Below are 20,292 nucleotides of genomic sequence, written 5' to 3'. Positions count from 1 at the left end.
ACTTTCATTATAGTATGCGTATTTCGATTAGGGAGTGTTTAGCACCTTCTCGAGGTCAAAACTTGCGCACAAAATGTCATTGTGATTTTTACTTTTGGCCAGATCATTAAAGAACATCTCTTTGCATTTATCCTTTACGGTAAGGGGACATTTGTAAGTATCCGTTTCAATTAGCCGAAGTCTCTCGTCACCAGACATATTTGTTACTTTCTCGCAAAAAGAACACTATTATCTTTTTTGGTAGATGAAAACCCAAGTTGAACTTACTGTCTATTAAATACGTTTCTGAAAACATTCCGAATCACGACATTAGTGGATTCATTCAAAGAATCCAAATTTTCAGTATAAATTTTATACTTATACATTTTTAACATTTCAAAAATCTATAGGAAGATACTATTCTTCGTAGATTATTCCGACAGTAGTGAGATGTAACGGCGGGTAATTATTGTTTAATAAACTCTATTACCAGGTTTATTTTGTCTCAGCCAGTTTTACTGGACGGCGCGAGCTTTGCTCCCAAATCGGTTTTCGCACAACTCACTACCAGACGGACCACCGAATAAACCGTACCGTAGCTTACACTATCAAATAACGTCGGTTACGTTGTTTTGCTCTACTTTATAATGCGATACAAGTTAAAACGCTAAAAGGCACAGACCCTAAAAAAATGTCACGCGATTGAGATCGGGCTCTAATATTTTTGTCACTTATGCGCTAGGTGATATTGAACAGTTCTCCATTTAAAACGCAATTTACCAAAAAGTGTCGCTTACGTTGTTCTGCCGATTAAGGGTCGATATATAGGTCTGTTATTTATGGTACCTAGGTAGCATTTTTTAAATTCAGAATAATTGCACTTAAATAATTGACACATCCCTATCAAAAGAAAATAAATTGTAAACCAATGCTCCATTTAAACATTTTCACTACATAGTCGAATGTCATATATTTTAATGTAAGTAGGTAATTATACCTTACGGGGAATGTACGGAAATAATATGTTTTTCTTTTTATTTTCGAAAGCATCCCTACAATTAAAAGCCACTGCACACGCCACTAATATCTAGGTATACCTACCTATATTATATTTTGCAAGAAGCAGGATCCACACAATATTTCTGCTTTCTATGAAAAGCTATAAGCATTTTATTCCTTATATTGGACTACACAGACCTGAAATTTGAATCTTGCGACACGTCATTATAGGCCAACATGTTACTGCTCGACCATGGAAATGAAATAAGTACATCATTTTCTCTTTCTTTATTAAAAAAATCATTATGTTACAAATTTATTCACTTAATATTAATTTTTATTTTATCATATGAATTATTTAAAACTCCTCTTATGTTCCAAATATTTTCCACATTATCTGGTTGGTTATTGTAGTTAGAATCAATTGCTTTCACCCATATTTCCATCTGAAAAAAAATAAGAAAACAGCTATGATGAAAGTGTAGCAGGTGTTTAAAAATGGAGATTATTATTTACCTATTTAAAAAAAAGACACTTTGAGCACATACCAAATTATTAATTCAAGACGTTCACAATACAACATTTAGAATAAAAAATACAAGTAAATCAACTAGAGAAAAAACGAGGTAGAGATAAAAAAATAAAAAAAAACAATAATTCAAAATAAAATACAAATTGAACAATAAAATGGAATTTTATAACAGAATACATAATTCATCGCTAAAAATGTCTATATCTCTAGGGAGTGCATTGGCAGCCGCACAGCCCTCGCTATTAGTGCCTGGTGAGCCTGACATGAGGAAACAGCTTTCACCCAAAATAGGTCATGCCAGGCATGTCATTGACCGGTGCATAAAAATTCACATTTTCTAGAATATCGGGATTGGAAACTATACCATGTGAGAGTAGGGAAAAATGCTTTAAAAGCAGAAGTGACCTAGTTTCAAGAGTACGTTTTGGAAAATTGCCAACTAGCGAAGGAAAGTATGAATATTGCGCACCCCTTTTAATCCACTGCCAGTTACATTGAATGTTTGTGCGATATATAGTGTCAATCAAAAAGTTCTTTAAAATACATTGTGAAAATTGTGGAATCCACGACCAGATGTAGATGTAGATATTGTTGCTAAGTTAAAGCTTATCGTCAATCATGACAATATTTTATTATAACAGTGTGTCTTGTATTCAATTATAGTTATATGCCGCTATGTGTAAAGTATTTACATTTTTTTGTCCCTTTTTTACTGGCACTTTAGCTGTCCACAATGTCCAAGCCCAATGTCTCCCGGCTGGCATTTTATCTTGCTCCACAATAGCGCCGTCTAGCCAAGTTTTTCCTTGATCTATTGTAATGTCCACTCTCAAGATTTTTTGTCCTCCCCCAGCCCATGCATAACCTAATGAAAATACCGGAATAAATATTAATTGTGTTATTATACATTTATAAATAACATAAAATTATTCCTAAATCTTTGCCGATGAAATCAAAACATAATATAATATTATGTTTGCTAACAATTCTTTGATCGCGATACGGGATTGGTCGAGTTTTGACTTCCTTGGAAGCTGTTTCTTTCAGATTTTCTGAGACATTGAATGTCTTTTGAAATTGTCAATTTTCAATATTAGAATCTTAATAGGTGAAATTCATTTCGTTGAAATTTTAACCACGATCAGAGATGGGCACCTATTTTCAATGAAAAAATATAAAGAGAACAACACTTATTTTTTAAAGCAGGCGAAATTGTGGAAGACATAACATACATACACTTCATTGCAGATACACACTTAAAATAATTTGTTATTAGACAACAAACGTACAAGTCGTTTGGGCCAAATTGGAAAAAAGTGTAAATGGGGTGGAGAGGGATATTGAATGTCAGTCTTACGTTGAGTCATCAAGCGGAATAATTCCGATATGCAGAAATTATTAAGTTATAACCAGTACATACCACAGGACAAGTTTACTAACTCAAACTTTCTAGGTCAATTCATCACTTGCGGCGATTGGTGTCACCAATCATGGTTGACCATCTCAGCCCTAAATACTTGTACTAATAGTGTCAATAGGTAATTTTTTAGTGAGAGTTTTCCATTTGTCAGTCTATTGTTATAAATTAAAGGTTTCAAATACTGGTATTGCATAGAAATATATGGCAATGATAATTTAATATAGTAAAGTGTCCATTTTGAATGAGGTTTTTGTATTTAAAGCGTAAATGGCTAATTTCTTTCTCCATCAAACTGCATGTTCAAATTAAAACAAATTGCCCTTCTTTATTAGCCGATCAACACTTAATTGCAATAATTATTATAAGAAAAATTAAATTGGACATAATATTATATTATGCATTAATTTGTATCATTCAATTTTAATTTATCGGTTTATGTATTATGTTATTAAGTTTTTAAACACTTTTTGTTGTATACTTTTTTGGGTTTTTGGAAGTTGTAGGTAGATCATTAGATAGTGTGTGAAATTACATACATAATAATTATAGAATATTATTTACATATTTTTTGTTAGATTTTGACTCTTTTTGGATTGACGCCTCATTAGTGCATGTGAGGATATAGTATGTATGTAGTACCTTTCACTTCGATAAATCCATTTTCCGTTTTCACTTCACTACCTTCTTCTGGATACAAGATTGCAGAGTTAACTGGAAGGTGTTGTATTGAAGTTGATTTAGCGTAATCAGCCGCGGTCGGATCAACATCTGGGCGAAAGCCTTTGTAATCTAATTGCTGCCAGTGCGAAGGACTCTCATCTTGACTTATCGTGATTCCATCTACAAAATCAATATTTCCATTTTAACTACCATTGTATTTAATTTTTGAGTCTCTTCTTTATTTAAAATATCAATAGAAGATAAATGCATACTCACAAAATAAGATACTATGAAGGTGGGTGCTTGAGAATGCTATATTATTTAAAAATAAACCATAGTTATTATTGCGGAAATGTTTCTTACTTAGCCATTTGACACATCTAGCTCCGACCGTACCGGGAATAAAAGCTCTGACTGGAAAGCCATGGTCTCGAGGTATGGGATTGCCATTCATCTCATATGCTAGTATCACATCTTTGCGCTCGTCCAATGCATTGGATAGAGGAATAGACGAGCCATATGGTTTCCCAGTGGCATCTAAATCCATCCCTGTAAACTGTTATAAAAAAGAATTTTTGATATTTTAACATTAATCAATTGAAACACGGAGAAACCGTTTTACTGTCCGATGACCATACGGTGTTGAAAGCATTGTTCTCACCCATAAGGGCAAAGTCATGCGCTGATACATCATGGGCGGTCCATATACACACTGTGCCTTTCGAAGATTTAAATACCTACTAACATATTTTTTTCTTTATATCCATTCAGTTTCTCTTTTTCGTATTTTTACCGATAACTCGATTAATTTTCCTTATTCTCACTTATTGATGATTGCACATCGATTGACAGTTTCAATGCAGGGATTATTTTTGGCAAAATATGTATTTGAAAATGGAGGAGAATTATTTGCTGACAGTCTGAAAGTTTCTGTGGACTCAGAATCACTGGTTTAAAGAACTAATAACTCGCAATACACTGGAAATACTTACATCGCGATACTAGCGCCATGGTCACCCCTCAAGTTATAGTTGTCAGTCAATACGTCTTATCTTCATTTATTTATAAATATTGAAATTTTTATGTCCAGGATTATATTAATTGAATTAGAAATTTTGTTGAAATTTTGATTAACGAAATAATAGCGCCTGTACACGTGTATGGATTTACTTGCACCTATAATGTGTATTTTAAACTATCGCGATAACTGCTTACATGTAAAAGTGCTGACCGTCTCACCAATCTCATTCTTCAAGAGTAAGCAAGACACGATGTTATCATTTTATGGTACTATTTGACAGATTGTGAAAATTGTTTAACCTCAAAATGAGTCTGTGCGCGGTGTAGTTCATTTTTTTATCGACATATTGCTCAGTCCAATTGTCGCGTGAAAATTCAGAAGCTTTTGAAATTTTTTGATTCATGCATGCAATCTTGCAATTTGTACGATAATACGTGTTTACACGTGCAATTTTGTTATGGCGGCGATAATACGTACTGTCAGCAGTAAATCCATGCACGTGTAATTGGGGTATAATTACGAAATTTCAATTTTGATTAATGAAAATAATCTCTTTGTTTACCTGCACTTGTTTGTATTCATCTGGTTTGACTCCCGCTGCTTCTAGTACATCTTTAAGACGTGCTCCGGCCCATACAGCATTCCCGATGGCTCCCGGTCCCCAGTCCAAGCCTTTAGTCGGTTTGTGCTGTGTCAAATATTCATAATTTTTCATTAGAGAAATAATTAGCTTATAAAAGTATAAGTTTTGTGTAAGGCTCAATACTATATAAAATCAACATTGTAAAGGCTCATACTTCATAACCAAAAATAGTAATGATGTCATGATTATCTACCTTGTTCATCTGTGATCTCCTGTTTCCTGCGCACATGAGTGAAGCAGTGACGGTATACTTTGGGAACTTTTTAATATCATCCAAACTAAGCTTTAAAGTTTTTCCCTTTGAGTCACCGGGCGATACAACTAATTCATAATTTTCTAAATCTATTTCAGGCACAGGCAAGTGGTGTCTCACATAAAACAAATTGCTGAAACAAATATGTATGTAATTTATATAATAACCCCAAATACAAGTAAAATGTTTTAAAATATGCGATTAAAAAAAAGTCACTGACTTTGGAGTAATAAACGATGTTCCTAATAAAGCTTTCGGTGTTTCGGCATTACACGGTTTTTCAGACCTCATGATTAATCGAGGATCTCTCTTTGGTTGGTTATCCCACAAATTGTCATTCTTATCGCCTTGCCTTCCGTCTTTATAATTACCTGAATACAAAATTAAAGCATTTTAAATTCTAATGGATTCAAGCTCTGCACTATTCCATTTAAGTCGTTTTTTGCAACCCGGGTTTCGCCTTTCGGCATCTTCAGGCGTCGTGTACACTCACCAAAGGCAAATACACATTGACAACGAACACCCTTAACTTAATAGTAAATCGATACAATAAAGTAGGTAAAAACTCCATTACCTACCTATTTAGTCAGAAATTACAACAAAAAATACAATAAACAAATTATGAATAGCTGAAGGATTTTCTAAATAGGTAGGTAATGGAGTTTTTACCTACTTTATTGTATCGATTTACTATATAAGGTAGAGTTAAGGGTGTTCGTTGTCAGTGTGTATTTGCCTTTGGTGAGTGTACACGACGCCTGAAGATGCCGAAAGGCGAAACCCGGGTCGCAAAAAACGACTTAAATGGAATAGTACAGAGCTTGAATCCATTAGAATTTAAATTCAAATTCCATCAAGTACCTTCAGTCGAAAGTATTAATATTAAAGCATTTTAAGTTATCATGATCCTGATCAGTGCTACGGATGTGTTAACTCGCCAAAGCATGTATGTCATGTCAGGCCACGGACAAGTTAACTCACGGGTTCTTGTAAACGTCGTAACTTCCGAATTAACTGTTCGTGTATATTTTCTAAACAATATTCATAATTTTAGTGTAAAAATATTAACGATAAACTGGAGAAACATATTGATATGGTAAGTTTTCACAAATATTTATCGATCTATTCCTATTTCATATTTTATAAGGGAATTATTTTATTCCAAAAATACCTGGCCTACAAGTGTCCACCTAGTAAAAATTGGCTGGCAGTGATAACGTTAATAAACTGTGTATACCAATCGATTGAATAATTATTGTAATATAAAAAGATATATATGGTAATAGGTCGCGAGCCTAATACTACAAGGTTCTAAGTGTTCGTCCTTGAGAAAACAAACCCAACAATGAAGTACTATTCTTAGCTGTCTCATTGTTACTTTTGTTTCGCCAAGGACAAACACTTAGAACCTTGTAGTTCTCCACTCGCGAGGTGTTTCTATTACACATATAAAATTTTGGTAAATATGCTGCAGATAGATGCCCGCATGAGGTTTTATAACATTCTTTTTATACCAAACCAAACCTAACCTAATATAACCTAACCTACCCCAACTTAATATAATCTTAGTGTGTGATAATGATGCATCAAAATGTATGAAAATTTCAAATTCTAAATTAACAATTATTGGATCGAAAAGCATCTGCGCCGACACAAAAAGGTATTTATTATAAATGTCTACATGGAATAAACTGTTTTCGTTAAAAAAAATTATAAAAGCTTATGCGGGCATCTGCGGCACAATTACCTAAATTTTAAACACTTTTTTATAACCCTCACAAGGTCAATGCTGTCATATGGAGCTGGGATATGAATGAACTCTGTGCTCCACTGATTGTTAGAAATTAATAAGTACGATATTCAAAATGATTATCGGTTTAATGTGAAAATGGAGTATGGCGGTGCCGGCTTATTCATGAGCTGGACGAGTCGGATATTGACAAATTTGGATAAAGGCATAAGCAGAACATATATTTAGAAAGAACGAATTTTGCATCATCTTTGAAGTGCCTTATGTCAATAAACCTATAAAGAGAGCCGACGACAGACTGGGTGACCACGACTGGTAGCTGGATGGAGTAGAAAAGAACCTGTAAACGCTCGGAGATCTATTGATGATCTAAGACAGAGGCTGGGTCATGTTGGAACCGACTAGGGTCTAACTCAGGCTATAGTGCCATTATTATTAATAATAACAATTATGACGAAGCTTTGAGACTATTTTTGACACCTTAAAAAAACAAATTGATAGAAAAGACAGGGTCCTTCAATTTAATCATCCAAGATGTCATCCAATTATCTACTGGTAACAAGATGTCTTATAAAATGTAGGACAATAAATAATAAATTTATTATTGACCTATTCGAAGGTTTTCAAGCATTTCTTCAACTTCGAGGGTATTGTGCTGCTGATAGAGATCCCAAAAAGGATCAATTGCTCCTCCAGCAGCCTCAATAATTTGTTGTCCTCCCGGATGAGTGGCGATAAATTCTGTTATATCGTACACTCCAAATTTATAGGTCACCCATATTCTAGTTTCACTGCAACAATAAATTTATAAATATAAATACAGATAATTTTCATTCTATCAATCCTGTAATTTAATACTAAAAAGATTTTCATGGTACAGGCAACCCGCGTTCATTGCGGCCCTGGCAAGTGGGAATTCGCTATATTTCGATTGATTTTTAAAAGTATTTTTTTTTGTCTCACGCTTGTTTTGACATGTGCCACATGCTAGGAATCATAATAATTAGCAAAACTAAGCAGGTACGATTTTTCTTAATTTCTTTTATTTTGTTAACTGTCAATTCATGGTGGAACTGCATTGTATTGTTGTTTTTATTTAATAAAACGCAATTTTTTTTATAGTACTTATTCTACTTTTAATTAATATATTAGGACCGGTCCTAATATATTAATTAAAGTGGAATAAGTACTATAAAAAAATTGCGTTTTATTAAATAAAAACAACGTTTTTTCTTGTTTGCACCGATACGTCATAGACATATTCAACCACGGTAAACAAGATTCATTTTTGCAACACGGAACAAAATGAATGTTATTTTTCAGTTTATTGCAAATTTATATTACTTTTCTTCTGTTATCTAGCTTATTAATAAAGTGTTTTAATATATTTTTTAAATCCCCTGTTCATTGCAAAATTTTGCTTATCACAACTGTCTCTAAAATGTATGCCCTGCGATCAACGGGAAGTTACCTACCTTACTTATATTTTGGTTTTATTCATATCAATTTTTTGTAGGTTAGGCACGATGGACGCGCGGCTTAATCGTCGGGGTTCCAGGTTCGAATCCTGGGTCTGACAAGTACACATATTGTTTTCCAATTCACCTAATTGGTTGAGCAAGTGGCTGACATCCATTTCACGTAAAAACAAAAATCTGTTAATACAAACCCCCACTCTGTGGAGGCCCATATGATCTTATTAGGATTGGACATTTATGTCTATAAAATTTTCATTTCTTGATAAAGTTCTCTGCTATTCATAATAGTTTTTAGATACTATTTTCAATTCTTCTAGCATGGGTTTGAGATTACTAATCTAATAAACTTGTATTGGGGTAACATAAACTTATTCTTATCAATATCTTCATGATAACCCAATCAACCAGTATATATTATATAATTTCATGTAGAACACAAAAAGAATGATGAACCTTGTAGCATGTTTCTCGATATCTTCATATCCATACGTTGGCAGCCCATCGAAAAATTCATTGGGGTTTGATTTCTTCAGTGACTTAGGCAAAGCTTGGTTTTTGTTGGAAGCGGCATGGATCTTTTGTTTCCTATCTGCAAATGATCGTGTGGATAAAGTATTTTATTAATTGATTTTAGTTATGATTAATTTACATTTGCATTATAAAGTGATCCAACGATGCAAACGTACACAGTGTGATATAGATTCATATTGTGGTTTTCGGCACTATTTTAATGTAGGGATAAATAAATAATATTCTTTGGATTGATTTATTTTCCAAGAATAAAGTTTTCAATTCAAAATTTAGTAATTTGGTGTTCAAAATTATTATTTGGCGCGTGAAAATGTCTACTGCGGAATCAACGTCATGTCACTTAGCAAGGTGTCACACGTCTGATGAAAGTGAGACATGATATTTGAATTGTAAATGGTTCCGGCATGTGCAATAATTTATGTTTAGGTACCTATCGAATTTCAAAGTAAATTGAAAAATAAAATAGTTAATCAATAGTAGTACAATATAGTAGGCATTAAAACCAGACGATTAATGCTTTTATTTCTTCAATATTTTGATGGACACTTGGCGTTTTGTTTGCGTTGGGTTATTAAATAACCTCCAAAAATTGAATAAATAAACAAATACAGTCGAACTCGGTAATTACGATCATGGACATAGCGAGGATCTCGGATGTAATGAGGAAACATTTGTTGACATTTTAGTTAATGATTTTCTCCATACGTTTATTCACTTTTATAATGAGCTACTTATCGGATATACCGAGTAAAAATATTGTCAAAAATTTCTTTAAACTGTTAATGTGTCGATTGTTTAAAAAGATTTTCGACCCTAAGCAATAAAATCCGATCGTAGACCGATGCCGCTGGGATCGGATTACGTTTATGATACTAGTTAAGTGTCTAAGTACCTACCTAATTGGTGTTTTCGCCGACAAAATTGAAAAAGTATCCACTCATATGGTTGAAATTTTATGTAAAAAATCCAAGCTGAAGTCAGTAGGTACCTACCAGCGTTTATTACAATAAACAGCTTCTTTTGTAGTTTATGAATGCTATGCTTGTTTCAGGGAAAAATTCTAATTGTGTATTTTTGTTTGAATTGCGACTTTTTGTGTTATGTGACCACTCATTTAAAAATACCTATTCTCTGATATAACGAGAAAATTCAGTCAGTCCCATCTTCCTCGTAATAACCAAGTTCGACTGTATTTTATATATTTTAAAAATACTTAAAATTTACATAAACATAATATGATGTTTGTTATGCTCGTTCAAGTGTCAAGAAAACTTAGGTAAAACTAAGTACGTATCCTCATATAAGAATCATAATATATATTATGCAGTTTTAAGACTAGTAATTATTTTTTTTAACATATTACAGTATTATTATAATATTAGGTAGAAATGATTGATATGCAAGATGTTAAACCAATTTATGTTGTTCATTCATTGTATTGTGACACACAACTCAATTGTCTTGCTAGATAAAAGAATAATACTAGGATGTTAAGTACCTACTGACATGTCTCATTTCTCATTGTGTCAACATGGAAGTGTGTAAAGAAATCTCTTACATACTGTAAAATGCCACTCATTAACATGAATGACATGATCCATTTTAATGCATAAACAAACATTTCAAATGGTGCATACTCAGGACAGTTCAACTAATAATCATGAGCATTTAATAAATTTACAAAAATAAAAATTGCATGTGTGTGCAGGGCAGGCCATAAGTGAAACTTCATTAAAGTATAGATGGTGAAATGAACATGTAGTTTTCATAAAATAACAAAACATAAGTTTCACCCCGTGGTTTCTGTTTGTTATTGTTGAAATTTCCATGCCATGCTGAGTTGGCTGGTCGATTTGTTTCATTTTTATGAATATAAATTCTGTAAAATTGGCGCTTTTGCCACAGCTTCTGTAGTGCAGTGGGCAGCACGTTTAGTTGGTAACCGAAAAGTTGGTGATTCGAGTCCAATCAGGGGCGTTAGTTTTTCATGTTTTCATGATAAATATTACATAACGACAGGGCTTTTTTTTAAAAAACAAAGGTGCCGGAACTCACTTCTTGTTAAACTTCTTACCTACTAATGAAAATTATATTCAAATATCATTTAAAACAACTTTTCATATACCACGAAGCGCATAAAAAAAACGTGAAAAAAGGTGCCGGAACGCCGTTCCACCGCGTTACATGACAAAAAAAGCCCTGCATAACGATATATAAAATGAAATATTAGCCTAGGAATACATATAGTTATTTGACTACAAATCGAAAGATGGAGACGTTTTTCAATCAGCGAGTTACACTCGCGGCTTAAGCGTCAGCCTATAGTGTCGTGGGTCTCAGGTTCGAATCCTGGGTCTGACACATACACATATTGTTTTGCAATTTGTGTTTGAGTTCCGAGTATGGACCTAATAGGTTGAGCAAGTGGCTGACATCCATTTTTCGTAAAAACAAAATCTGTTAATACAAACCTTCACTCTGTAGCGGCCCATATGATTCTTATTAGGATTGGACATGGTCGGAAAAAAAAAACTTTAGTGTGTTTGATAAGGTGGAATAATCAACAAGATTTACGTGTTAGCCTAAATTGCTAAAAAATTGCCTAAAAGTATTGCTAACAATCACAGATCTAAACATAATGGCTGCTTCCAGTGATGACTTCTAACCAAATGGAATGAAAAAAAAATTGCAATGATAAACATGCTTTGCTTTCACTTTGGGTGTATTATCATCAGTATTATATTCTCTAGAAGTATGACTGGCTATTAAAGCTGTTCGCGTGTAAATAAAGGCATTTATAGATTTCTCTCACTTACTGTAAATTAAAAAAAATGCAGTAGCACCAATCGTCACACCAATCAATGTTTCCCATTTAATATTCTTTGGGTTTTGTTCTTTAAATTGAACAAAATTATTTCTTTCAACATTTTTATTCGATTGCGTTTGATGTAGATATCTAGCGAGTATCGCTGATGTTTGGTTTCGATACTCCAGTCCTTTGAAGATATACGAATAGGATCTACCCCTGAAAAGACAGAAGATTCTCACTGTTAGATTGGGGCCCTTGGAAAATTGTTAATAGCTTATTATGCCAATCTCTGATAAAGGGACATAATACGTTTGTATCAATATTATAAATCCCCGGATTATTAAAATATGTAAGTAAAAGGGAACACAAAATTAATGGGAACTGGCTTACCCAACTGGGTGTGGTATAAGAGGCTAAATATCTTGTGTGGAAAAATATAGGATAAACTAAACATGTGTTTAAGAAAATGCTATTTTCAATAATTAATAATATGTATTATAGTTGTGGTCCTTTCAATCTTTGGCAACAGTCAACTGTTTTTTTTACTTGGGTTTTATGGCGGTCAGGCGAAGGCTTTTAGATTTCTATTTAATATTAATCTGTTCTGTCATAAGTACCTACTTAGGTAATCTACTGGAAATGTCAGTTTCAACAAAAGTAATTAGGTTAATAAAATATATATTTTTAACGACATGCATTTTCAAATCAATAAGATGTGACGTTAGTTATTGGATTATAAAGAATAATAGTCAACTTGGTGTTTTATTGTAAGTAGGATAATCCACAATACAAAAAGTAAACACAACAATGTGAGGTTATTGAAAGATAGTCAAAATAATTTATTTTTCAAGTAGGTACAGTTATTGCAAAATATATAATTAATTACACGTAATACAAGGAACTCGTTTACCTGGGTATAACTGTTTTTATAAAATTCATTTTGCAAACAGCTTACGAACAATTTTATTAAACGATTTCAATGTAACTACACATTGGTCATCTGCGTCGCAAACTTCTGTATACGCTGCTTACGTACTGGCCTATCTGTACTTATTAATAATTATGTAGCAAAAAATACAAAAAACGAGATAATGAATGATCTTCGGTAAAAAACGAGTTCCGTGTGACCATTGGCATTTTGGAAGTGACGTAGGTACCTACTTGACCAATAATTTGTCTCAACAATAATGTGTGACGTTTAAACAGCTGATTCAATCTATAGTTTGTTGGCAGTGGCTGTAGGGTTGTCAGCCACACAGAAATTAAAAGTGGCGCTCTTTTTCAAAAATGTTCAAATATGTAATAATAATTGATAATAACATTGGTATCACTAACGATCTTGCGTACAATTAATAACTTTGAGTATAATCGTTCTGTCATCTGCGATAATATTGTAGTAAGTACCACCTACACACCTACCCAATTTTATCACTAGATTTTTTTGGAGATTAATTATTATTGTGACTTGTATTTTTAGAGCGGAATGCAGAAACATTTGTCATAACTAAAATTTCCTTAGCAGAAAACACTATGCAGAAACATTGTCCTTAGTTAAGATCATTTCTATAGAAAATAATACCATATTTAAAAATTCTCTTTCCTATAGCTTAGGTAAATTATTTTATAATTGTTAAACGATGACAAAAATATGACAACTGACAACTGCATTTTATAAATGCAATAACTATGAATACATATTAATATTTAATTTTGATACTCTTATGTTTCCGTTATAAGTCATTATACGTGATTCCACAGGCACCGCAAGATATTTTTTTAACATGGTAACACTAGCGTCAAGTGTCATTCTTCACCTGGAATTTGTATTTCTGCGGGCTGGCGTATAAAAGTAAAATAATATTCTCCAAGTACATGCCAAACGAATTAACACTATCAATATCCATATTAAGATACATTGTTAAATGAATTTGAGTGTATGGACTGTTTTATAGACATGCGAATTTATTTTGACAGCAGCTGTCAGTGGTAAATGGTAATACAGAAGGGGGCGTGTTCATAACAAAAGTAGTCTATGGTTAAGGATTCCTTAACTCTATACTCAGGATTGTCTATAGTTAAGTCATGCTTTTCGGCAACTTATCCTTAGGATCGAAATCTTAGATTGTGCATTCCGCTCATAAGCAACATTAATTTGACGATTCACTTCTTCTTCATCAGGACCTTATGCTTGAAGATTATGAGCCGGATGATTTGGCCATCTGAAAGCTATCACCGTGGCTTGGTATGTGCTTGGCTCTAACCTTCTCCGCATTCAACGGCACGCAGAGTCAGCGTCAGTAGAAACCCCGTGGCATTATTGCTTTGGTCTGTCCATTTTTCGCCTTACTGCTTATTTATATTGGATGTATTAAAAAAATGTGAAAATAAGGTTGAATAAAACAATTTCATACATATATGTAGGTATATATTTTTTATTTGTAGTTAAATAAAATCCAAGAAGGTACAATAAATTCCATTCAATCTATTTAACACAAAATATAGACATTTCTACATGGCGATAATAATTTGTATACTTAATATTTTTATAAGCAAAACCGAGTTTTTAATTATGTTGTAAATTATAAGGTTCTGGATAATACACAGCAGTATTGTTTTAAATTAAAAAATAATGAGAAATAAAACAATGACATCTTACGCCGCATTACAAAGCGAGCGAATGTTTGTTCTTCCCCCACTCCAGCGAAATTCTCTTGAGATAAACACTTTTTGTTGAGCGAGCATAAGAATTTCGCTGGAGTGGGCGAAGAACAAACATTAAATGCGGCTTTATTGAGTGGCATAGAAAGAATTTGTATACGAAAAACCAATACATTCATTATTATTTATATATTTTTAAAATAATTTATTATACCTAACCAATACAATCATAATAGTAAAACATATATTTTAATGAAACAAATACAATTATATTTATTATCATTTCTCTCGGTTGTGTAAGTAACTAATAAATATAGAGGCTTACAAAATAGTTAATTAAATTTGTTTGCTACGATGAATGGTAGTACAATAATATATTGTAGATGTGTAATAACTATCTATCTATATTATCTAATATTTAGAATGTCAATCAATAATGCTGCTAATACGTAATAACTTTCATTCATTCATTCATAATTTCTATGATAATTGAATCGATTAAATAATTTCTGCTATGTAATTGAACTATAGAATAGAATATTTATTTTAATATTACCTATATAGCTGTAAAATAGTTATTTTCTTTCAATATTGTTTTTTACGATAATGCATTATTTTCGATTTGACAGCCCTGAAAATATGTGTAATTATAATGGTACATGGTCCGGTATAATTATATTATGATTACTTCAGTTTGTTTTTCTTTATAATTTTTCAGCGGTTGTTAAAATTATAATCTAGCTACAACGTATTCGTACCGATTATGTGCAAGCTGAAATTCAAATATAATCATTATACCTAGCATTTTATTACATGGCATTGTTCAACACTTTATGTGCTACTATAATATTGCAATAATGATAACGGATTTACTGTCTGATAACGTGGTAACAACATTAAGTAAATATTTTTATCTTTAAATCTCTGATACCCATAAGAGATATCGTGTGCTAATTTTATAAACGAAAACTGAATATTCTAGATAGCAGCTATCTTTCAAGTTAAGAAATTATCAAATAAAATAATGAAATTGAATAGCAGTTAATCAGTGTTAATAAAATATTCGAAACTTCATAAAATAATTGACATTCTAGAATATATTATTAGATATAGGGTAGATTATGTATAAACTGTAATTATATATATTTTGTAGTGAGGTGTGTTTCGACAACATATTCAATGGAAATATAATACTATGATTTAATTTTCTATTTCAATAATTATTATGGATACGCAGTTCAGTAGTTATGGTAGGACTTTCGGCTTTTCACGTGAGATGTATTTTGTAACATGACAGAATTTCGCCAAAAACTAAATTTCAGACAGGTACACTGTAGTACATAATATAACACATAGTATATTGTTATGTAACTCAATCATTATTGTATAATATTGTTCATGTACTATGTTTTATTATGAAGAAAACTATTTCACATATTTATTACCTAAGTGATAAATTGAGAAATGATAATAATATGATATGTAGTTACCTACACAATTAATAATGTCTATATTAGATAGAGATAAATCCCTTTCAAGTTTTAGTTATAGAAGGCTCATATTTCTGTAAATCCATTATCGAAATATTCAAAGATATTATTTAATGTTTTTTTTATTAATTAAAATAAAACATAGTATAATATGGTATCTATTTTGATTCTCATACTTTAATAATTATAAAGATTCGTTTCATTCACTTAGAAGACTGCTATAAACAGCTATATGTATAAATACAAATAGCTTTAACAAAATCGTGAAAACGTATTTAATATAATATTTTTGGTATTATAAATTTATAAAAAAAAACACTTCTCAACTTTTCCTCCTCTCATTTTGGCAAAAATGTGAGTAAAGGTAACCTATTCATTTTTGGGAGCAAACTAATAATTTTACGATACTTTTCACTCGCAAATACAATAATTATTGTCATGAAGGAAGAGGCATTATAATGTAATTATTTGAGCGAATACTTGAATTTACTTGACATCATTTATTTGCAATCATTAATAATTATTAAATAATATCTCGTTCGATTTTTTCTGTATTCTTTCTGTAACATCATTTTCATTGAACAGATGTACCAGTACGTAAATACGTACTTTTGAAAAAAAAACTTCAAAACATACGTATTAGAAAAAAATCATAACAAAAAGTTTGGGCCTAGTAGGATATTTTACTATTAATTGTTCTGTCAGATTACCCAATTCAGATTGTATATTTTATAATAATTAATAAATGAATACTAAATTTGATAAATTTACCCACAATGCCACTGTGAAAATCATTACCTACTACCATTTTTTGTCAAAGGGACAATGACCAAACGGTATGTTTGACCAATGCGATGCTTACAAGTAATATAATTATCCAAGACAAAACAATATTATATCATTATTTACGGTAGGTTTTTAAATAATTTAAGAATTAAAAAAGTTGTATTATCAATAATATAAATAAAACTATCAGAAGTCGTAGAATATCTACGTATAGTAGTAAAAATAGAGGTATTAAAACAATTCCTAAAATTAAGTGATAAGTGTTTTTTTTATATAATATCTATTTTTTGATATGAATGTTGAAATATGTTGGGTTGGGTTAATGTTGCAATTTACTCAATTATTATAATTCATAAACTTATGAATTAAAAAGAGTTGTTTAAATTGACAATGATATGGTTTTTTTTATTAGAACTATTTATTACTGAGAGTGAATAAAAACGTTCAAATTTACCGATCTATGACAATGATTGTTATTTCATAATAATATAATTTTCTCTATTTTTCTATTTGAGAAAAATATGTTTAAGTAGTTTATTGAAGGATTTATATTTCTGCGATATAATTGATATACGATCACTGTTGAGACCAGTATTGTGCTATGGATCAGAAACGTGGACATTAAATGCCATCGAATCCCAGAAGCTACAGTTTGTGTTTGAGTGTAGAATCTTTCGAAATATATTTTGACCAATTTACGGGGATATCATCGGCATCGCTATAATCATGAGCTTCAAAAGTTCATTGATCCACTGCTGTTGTCAAATTTACCGTCGTGATACGTGGGTGAACAAATTAATAATGATAACGTAGTGCTTCGGTGGCTTGACGGTCTACAAAAAGATCTGCGATTGCCGTCTGGGATTGACTGGAGAGAAAGAGTCTGCGTGAGGCATCTCCAGTCTGAACTGTAGTGTCAGAGAAGAAGAATTTTCTTTACATAAGCATTAATACAATCTTCAAAAAAGTTTCTTGATTAAATAATAAAGAACAACACATTGATAACATCTATTATTAGAGTCATCTATTATGAAGAAATTTCTGACATTGAGCACATTTTAATATATTTTGTCTATGGAAATAATGTAAGTTGTCAAGCAAAATTAATTTAAATTTTTAACAATTATTATGGATACACACCACGCCGTAGAAAATTTCACACTATAGTAAAATGTTCACATTTTTTCTATAAATAATTATGAAGTTATATAACATTATGCGTAAGTAACATTAATTTGTGCGTATCTATGTCGCAGTTACAAACCTATCTATAATAATAATTTAAAGGTGTCAATATTTTTTTTTCGAAAGATAATTAAATAAATTTTCAATTATTAAGTTTATCAACAGTAACTGGGATGGAATTCACATAATAATACTATCAAAGGTATCTTGAAAGATTCCTTAAAACGGTTTACAACAAATTAATATCAAACGAATTGTGAAGATACTTCACAATCACAAAAGTGTAATTCCACTTTTTTTACAGGCAGTGTAAAATAATATTTATTTTTTGTTTGGTTCACGTAAGAGCGACTAGTATTATCTTAAGCAACATGCCAATACCTATCTGATTAAAAATTATAAAATAATATTATACACCCTCGTCTAGTCACATAAAAATATTATTTACATTCTGATATTGTAAGAGAATAGAATTTTTACCAAGTTTCTATTATTCTGTGAGTAGTTTTACTTGACACTAGTTATAAAAATGTATGTTGTGACGTAGTGATAATTAATTTTGATTTATTCGCATACAAAATAAATTTACTAATTATTTATGTAAATATATTCCATTAAACGCATAACAGTTGGTATAGAAAACACTCTACGAATATGCTATTAGATATGGATATTATCAGATATAGATAATGAGGTGTTTATTGTCGAAGTACCCAGAGAAATCGCAGGATATTTTCTTGCACGAATTATTATTGTCATATTCACTACACATAAAACATCTATATAGAGTTAGTTATCTTTTCGCGCATAACAACAAATATTTTTTCCCATTATGCGTACATTTTCCGAAGGATACCAAATTAAAAAAATACATTTACATTCGTCTTCCCCTAAGTATAGTAATTTATAGGTAAGTATAGATTCTCAATACATTACACATTTTTAAAAATATTTTTCTAAATTATTATCTGTCTTAAACTATTTACACTGCATATTTTAAAAATACTTTCCGTTTTTTTATCTTATTGTCAATATATATATATTTAAAATTGAATATAATATTTTAAACATCACATTGATATAATATAATATGTAATATTATATATTCAGACTAATGAAACATTCGTAACAAGAGATGTTAACTGTGATATATCCAACAAAATCAAAACATTGATATAGCTACGAGTTTCCTTTACATACACGTCCTACTGTTATAATATCTATGGTACTTATATACTTAATTAGTACATATAAAAATTAGTGTCTTAAATATGTATTTTGATTGATACATCGCCACATAGACAGGTCTATGTATAAAAGCTGGATGCTGGAACATGTATTATGGTCTAATAAAGCCAAATACCAATGCATTTTTACTTTGTTCATATTGAGAACGTAGTTGTCATGACTGATGACTTAAGCTATCGAAAATATTCCCGCAAATTATTTCAAATGATAAAAGTACCTATGTTGTATTTCCAAAAAAAAAAAAACGTGCTTGACTTAAAAAAACACTGAGAAATATTGTGCTAGCTATCATTCTTGATGGATTGGATCGGATTGGTTTAGTTAAAGGTATTCATAATATAATATATAATATGAATGTGAAACTTAAACCACCAGAATAATGAATTATAATATTTCAATCATTCTATTCTAGACTTTGTTATAGACTGCCAACCTTTTATAATAATATAATGTGCTTGAAGAATAATGAAAATATACGCCAATAAGAAGAATACAAAGAAGTACCAATACACAGACTAGAATAAAATTAATTCTTACAAATAATGGAAAAATATTGCCATTTTAAGAAGTGTATTTCAATTTTGTTTCAGAAAAAAATATCATTTGGTTGGAAATGTAACTTAGGTTGATCACCTATTAGGTACGAAGAAATATAGCTCGAGGCAAGATTACTTGTCGTTGAAAAAAGTACACAGTACTTTATGTAGGACCATGACAAAAACGAAAATCAAGAATAGTAAAATTCATGGCGTCAAATCCAATAAAATTAGTGTAATAACGATGAAATAAATACATTTAATATAAATGTATAAAATAACTCTGGATACCCACTTGTTATACAGGATGTTTA

At 31.2% G+C, this 20,292-nt stretch overlaps 1 protein-coding gene across 1 annotated transcript; it reads right to left on the bottom strand.

Annotated features, from left to right (window-relative positions):
- Positions 1-1,251: 1,251 nt before the first annotated feature.
- shop (sulfite oxidase) lies at positions 1,252-13,221 on the bottom strand. Its single transcript, XM_085946626.1, has 11 exons — positions 12,986-13,221; positions 12,083-12,291; positions 9,189-9,324; positions 7,867-8,048; positions 5,728-5,878; positions 5,448-5,640; positions 5,174-5,299; positions 3,954-4,146; positions 3,570-3,770; positions 2,203-2,375; positions 1,252-1,424 (listed from the first exon to the last, which is right to left on the bottom strand). The coding sequence occupies exons 1-11, from the start codon at positions 13,012-13,014 to the stop codon at positions 1,299-1,301; spliced, it is 1,719 nt and encodes a 572-aa protein (XP_085802752.1). The 5' UTR covers positions 13,015-13,221; the 3' UTR covers positions 1,252-1,298.
- Between the last annotated feature and the right edge of the window lie 7,071 nt (positions 13,222-20,292).

Source organism: Rhyacophila brunnea, unplaced genomic scaffold (assembly GCF_057557595.1).
Source record: "Rhyacophila brunnea isolate RB1 unplaced genomic scaffold, BYU_Rbru_1.0 scaffold_2, whole genome shotgun sequence".
In the NCBI taxonomy this organism is placed as follows: domain Eukaryota; kingdom Metazoa; phylum Arthropoda; class Insecta; order Trichoptera; family Rhyacophilidae; genus Rhyacophila; species Rhyacophila brunnea.
This window is presented reverse-complemented; position numbering and strand designations above follow the sequence as displayed.